Source organism: Aquarana catesbeiana, linkage group LG10 (genome assembly GCF_042186555.1).
Source record: "Aquarana catesbeiana isolate 2022-GZ linkage group LG10, ASM4218655v1, whole genome shotgun sequence".
Lineage (NCBI taxonomy): Eukaryota > Metazoa > Chordata > Amphibia > Anura > Ranidae > Aquarana > Aquarana catesbeiana.
The window spans coordinates 128,212,522-128,218,798 of NC_133333.1; the positions used below are offsets into that span (position 1 = coordinate 128,212,522).

The 6,277-nt window shown below is 38.2% G+C and overlaps 1 protein-coding gene across 7 annotated transcripts in view; it reads left to right on the plus strand.

The window, feature by feature from the left end:
- LOC141110881 (myosin-10-like) overlaps positions 1 to 4,648 on the plus strand; it is a 308,010-nt gene extending 303,362 nt beyond the window's left edge. For all 7 annotated transcript variants that reach the window (XM_073602623.1, XM_073602621.1, XM_073602624.1 and 4 more), the window contains one exon: positions 1,917 to 4,648. In XM_073602623.1, the coding sequence (XP_073458724.1) occupies positions 1,917 to 2,049 (133 nt within the window). In that variant the 3' untranslated portion in view covers positions 2,050 to 4,648. The remainder of the gene's footprint in view (positions 1 to 1,916) is intronic.
- The last annotated feature ends 1,629 nt before the right edge of the window (positions 4,649 to 6,277 follow it).

Genomic DNA, 6,277 nt, shown 5'->3' on the forward strand with positions numbered 1-6,277 from the left:
AAAAGCATCTACAGTCCTTTTTCAGACAATTTTTCAATCTGTATGGCTGTAGAATTACTGCTCACTAAACCTGGTTATAGATCCTTTTTTTTTTTTTTTTTTTTGTTCAGTCAGTGGGCCATCCACACAATCAAAGTGGATAGAAGAATCCTCCACGCTGTGCTATTGTATTGGAAGCCTCCTCTATCAGAATACATTGACGCTGTAGCCGAGTGCATTGAACAAGCGAAAATATAGGCTAGATAGAGTACACATGGATTAAAATTCAGCCAGTTCAGCAGGGTGCTTCGCCCTCCCTTTTCGAAAGCAGTTGATCAGTAGATCAATTTCTGTCGAATGGGACTGCTGGAAAACCTTCATTGGATCAGAGACTGCAGCCAATGTGCTGCAGCGCTGATCAGTGTATTTTGACAGCGGAGTCCCGCTGTCAGAATATAGTAGCGCTGCAGGGAGAATTTCTTCATCCAATCCTCCAGCTGAATGAAAAAAACTTTACTTGTATACCCAGCTTTACCAACAGTCCCAATCGAGAGATATGAGAGATATCGATCATTAGATCGACCTTTCTCTAACTTGGCTTGGTATAGATGGATCAAAATTGGTCTGGTGCCTGCTGAACTGTCCGAATTTCGATCCATCTATAGCCAGCTTAAATTCAGACAGTGGATTCATACAGTGGTACTGGATATTGAATGTTTGCCTCCTCATCAGATGTAATGATCACTCATTAAAGCGGATCTCCACATACACCCCCCCTCCTCATTTTCCTCTTAGCCCCACTTACCGGGAGGTGGTATCTGTATGTTTCAGATACTCACCCATCCAGCATTGCCCCGCTGAGATCCTCCCATACCCTGCCACTGCTCAGTCCTTTGCCTAGAAGAATGACGTGTATTGGAGGCGGGACCAAACACTATTTCTGAAAAAAAGGTTTAAAAAAAAAGCCCACTATACAGGTAGCAGAGTAGAGGAGGGGTGGACAGGAGGCATTTGATTTATGGGTGAAGATCCGCTTTTAAAGCTGATTTTCAAGAAAAAACATTAACAGTATTTTCAATAGTATATGGTGTATCAAGTGTCCCATCACAAAATATGTCATCTATTAAAATTAATCAGCTTCCATACCAATATAAGTGCAGTTTCTGGTAAAGCTGACCAGTCGTCACTGCCGCCAAAAGTACATATAAACATTATGACCACTTGTTGTTACCATGCTCTTGTGTAAATTTTTTTTTTTTTTTTTTTTTTTTTTTTTTAGGCATTTCTGCCTTTTTGTAGGAGGTTCTCGCATACATAGGCTTCATTCTTCACCTGGCTCTGCTCCTCATTCGCAAGACAGGCTTCTGTGCAGTGGCAGAAGCCTATAGTAACAGTTCATGGACACCCAGAACTGTTACAAGAATGAGCAATATGCTCTTGGTAGCTAGCCCACAGCACAGAGCTGTTGGAAGCTGCAGCTTGAGAGAGTGCCTACATAACAAGGGTGATATGTAGGGCCTCCATCTGGTCCATCCCACACACCCCTGTACAGTGGGGAAAAAGTGAATGCTGCAAGTGACATCACAATGGAAAAAAATACTGCTATCCTTAAATCTGAGAGAGGAATTAGAGAATCAATGGTTTGCATTGATTAGAGTAATGTGGGAAACGCACTATCACGAGGGAAGATCATCAACCTAGATACTAATTTAATTTGTATGGAATTCATTTCAATTGAATCTGCTCATAAATCTCCACGAAATCTCAATAGAGACATTCCCTCTTCTATAGTATGGTTCTTCTATAGTATGGTAGAGAATGGTTGTTGTTATCTAAAGAAGCATGTAGGGTTTTGAAATATGTAGTATGTATTATATAGTAGACCTGTTTTCTTCAAAAAAGCCATAGTTTTACTTTAATCACTCTTTCTGTTGCAGGAGGGCACCTCTTCCATTCACTACTCGTACCATACGTACAGTGTACCATCTCGAAGGTGTTTCTGATGAAGAGGGAGAAGCACCCAGTGGGGAACCATCAACCAATCATCAACAGCCTGCTCAGCATGAGTGATGCCACTTAAACATATAGCAACGGATTGAGCTTTCAACTCTTCTCCTAAACCTACAGACAAGTCTTCAACAGAAACAGATAGAATGACTCAACAGAACACTAAGACTGCTACTGTCAACACATGACTTTTGAGGGTGACTGAACACTCCATATGGGTGAACTTAATCCTTCGTCTTCGTATCTTAGCCATGAGTTTCACAAAGCACTTTATCTGGGATGAACTCAAATAATGGCAGAGTGTGAGAATAATTATAAAAGGAATAATGTCATATGATATCACACAATTGGCATATGTGCATAGGAACTCATCAAGGCCTTTTATGCTCTTATTGTCGTAGATTCAACAAATCCCCATTACAACTCTATTAAATGCTGTCCACTTTCACTCTTCTTTGTGTGGTTGTGTGGATAAGTATAATTTTACATCTGTAATTCATATCTACAACCGGTTCATATATTTGGAGCTATAACTAAAGCGGGAGTGAGCCAGAGATTTCTAGATTTTAAATAGTCATTTATTCACTGAGGCTATGAAAAAAGAAAGCATCTCAACAGACAATCTGCGATTGCATTATTTTGACTATTGAGAGTTGTATTGCATATATGTACTATTGTGTAAGTAAGCCCATTGTGTGATGTTGTGGTAATGCTTCACTATCAATTTTAATTTGAGGACCATTATATAAATAAATAAAAAATTGGCATGTTTGTGCATTAACAAAACAACTGTATCATGGATATAAGGGATCATGTACCCACTACTGAAACTTTGCCATAGATTTTAGAGGTCATATAAATACCCGAGGCTGGAGGCCTAGTACATTTACTGAGGTCATATAGCTCCTTGGGGAATACTAATATTCCTAAAGGGGAACTCCGTTAAGGGATAATCTACAACACATTCAAAATTATAATTCTTTATTCGTTTATTTATTACTATACCACTTACATAAACTGATAAACACCAACATACTCCAGTCTTTAAACACCACACTTCCTTACATGGCAGTATGTCATGGAAAGTCGGTGGGGGTTCATTTAAATAACACTAATTTACCAGTTACAGTGTTAAGACTGTATTTATAGTCTACAAAGCCAAGTTTCAAGGCCATAGGCACTTCGTCGAGGGAGGGTATTATATTGCTTTTAGGTTTTGGAGGCCTTTCTTTGTATAGCATTTAAATTGTTACGGCATCTATTCCTTCTATTATATTGGGTCTCTGTAACATAAACCAATGGCAAGTGTACCTTATAATATCTGGCTAATTGTCTGGATGTATTTATTTTAAAGCACGATGCCACCTGTGACTTGAATAGAATATGAACAGTCAAACCTGCTACATGGCTGTAATTATGATGTAACGCCCAGGGCAGCATTTTTTACAATGACAAATCATGTTAAATAGTTAAGCCTACATTTACAAACCAGAATACACGATAAGACCCTCCTATTAATTAAAGAGACAATATGGCTTTCATTTACCCTAAGTGGTAGTTCTGCTTAGAAAGCTCTTTATTCTTTGAATGTAGTATGTCAGTCATTGAGAGATAACATGCCCACCTTGGCAGGGACTGTCCTGCCATATTTAGGGCTATTAGTATATTTATTTGCCTGTTTATGGAATATACAAACTTCCATTCCCCTGGTCAGTTTAAATGCCATAGATTGAATTGGAAAACAGTTGTATGTGACCGCCACCCATCCCATCTATATGGACCATAGAAACTGGGCTCCCTAGGAGCTAGTCTATATATCAGCATTTTCATTACAAAAGCTACAAATGTCCGCAAAACTTATCATTGTAATTTACTGTAATATTCTTCATTGCAGTTAATTGTAGATATGGGCAAAGATTTTGGTCAGATGCATACAGTATGTAATCAGGATAGTTGATTTAACAAATACTGCACTAAAAACCCCAAATAGATTGTAAGGCCAAAAAAAAAATGATATAAATGACTAAGTTAGTGTTATAAATTATGAAGAATACCACTATTTGGGTACAGGAGATCTTTTTTATTCTGGAGTAGCTTGCTCTTAAGGATGGCTCTTTCAGCATGTATCTCCGTCTGTATAGCAATATTGATATTTAGATTCTTTATCTCAAAGATGCTTCTAACTGGAATGCACCATTATTCTCACACGCTGCAATTTTTATAATTACAAAATATGTGCTTGAGACCTTTATGGCATGATATCCAAAGCGTAACACACCGATAGAACGCAATTTTAATATTCTTTAGGAAAAATACTGCACATATGTTTTGCTAAGTTGACAGGTCTTTTCAGACACGATCATGTGTATAAAGATGTTCCTGCATGACACTCATGTTAATTCTGAAAAATGTGTCATATTTTTCTGTCAATGGAATTTGCTAAATTTATTTTTTAAAATGGTTTAATGGAGATGGCGGATGTTTTTTTATCTTTGTTTTTATCCTTTAATTTGACTTTGCTTTCCATGTTTATAAAGAAGAAACACAGTAAATGACAAGAAAAATGGATACTTGTCTAGATGTCCTCCTTCTGGCAAAGTTAGGAGCCAAATTTATATATTGGAGGAAAGATATACGACTTTTATTAAAACATCATCCTAAACAGTTGTTCTTGTCCTGTTTATGTATACATTTTTATCTATTATGCTTTTATTTTATTGTACTAAAATTCATGCAATCTTTACATTCCTTTGTTTTAACATTTGAAATAGACCATCAAGTCTTACATCTGTATTGTTGGTTTTCTTTCAATCTTTTGGCTATATGCAGTGATTCTAGCAAATTCATATTACCATTTTTATTAGGGTACAAACATACAACTTCATCGCTGTATCAATCAAATGATTGACTTCGTAGACTTTGTCTTGAATTCCTAAAGAAAAAAATAACAATGCACTTGGTATGTGGGTGTACCTAGGCAATCCAGTGCTTACAGCCTTATAGCTGTATATCTGAAGTGTGAGATCCAAGTTACTGCTGCCTCTGACTGCTAGACTCAGGATATTTAGAATTAGATTCAGTGATATCACTGTTTTCCTCAGTGGAGGCTCTGATATGAGGAAGAAAAACCCTGTTTCTACCAAGAGATACAGTGCACAATAAGACATGGTAGATCAGTAATGTGGGAAACATCAGCTGCAGGGAGACCATAAATAATACTGTTCACTGGTCCTTTATCCTCTGCTTTCCTTTTTGGGCACAGCTTCCTCTTTAAGCAGGGGCAAAACAGTAGGCTTCTTCAGAATTCTTTGCAATACCTAACTTCCCCTTGTCTTGGCAAAGGCACACAATTACCTGAATTAATGTCATGACTCATGTCTTGCTCTTCTTGTATAGTTTACTAAGTTACTCTTGTAACTGTAATCCCGCTATCACAGAGGAAAAAAAACATAGTTCTGGGCTCACACCAACAAGAGTCTGGTAGTCAAACAATGTGGAGGACACTGGAGCAAAGTTAGTGTAAGGCAATAAATGGCAGGAAAATGGGGTTGCTCTCTATTCTGATGGTCCTCTTTGCAGTTGCAACCAATGCTACACCAAGTTGTACACCCCCCCGTCTTTTTCAATTGACACAAAAGACAAAGCATTTGTAATAAATGCATATGTCTGGCACTGATACTTCATGACATCCAGCGGGGAAAAAAATCATTCAAAAAGCTGTCCTTTACAAAGAAAATGTTTTAATACATTTAGCAGCAGCTGCCCATAGCTCCTTGAGTGTGTATCTCAGTCCTTGTGACAGATATGCAGTATCTCTGTCTTATTGTTATCTCACATGCCAAGTGCCAGATTGCTAGGTCTGTGCTACTGTATGTAGTGGTCACCGTTCAGTATTTTAGTAAGTGAACTTGCCTATTGCAATAGAGTTTATATGCTGCACGCTTCATGAAAAGTCAAACACTTTCCCCATATTTTATAGAGTTTATATGCAGCTTCTAGTATTTTAGTTAATGCTGTAGCTTCTGGTCTGGGATTCTATAGCTAGCTTTAGCTCAGTGTTCAATGACAAGCATAGGCTAGAGCCAGGTTAGGCATTCGACAGCCACTTGATAGTTAGAGGTCAGGTTGTATGACAGCTTAGAAGCTACTAGGAATTAGGGTGCAGAGTAGATAGGCTGATTCTGAGTTTCAGTGCCATACCATGGCTGGTGAGAATCTGTGATCCAGGCTGGTTGGACAACGATTGGAGGATCTCCCTTCACCACTGATCTTGTCTTCGGGGCTCCAACGC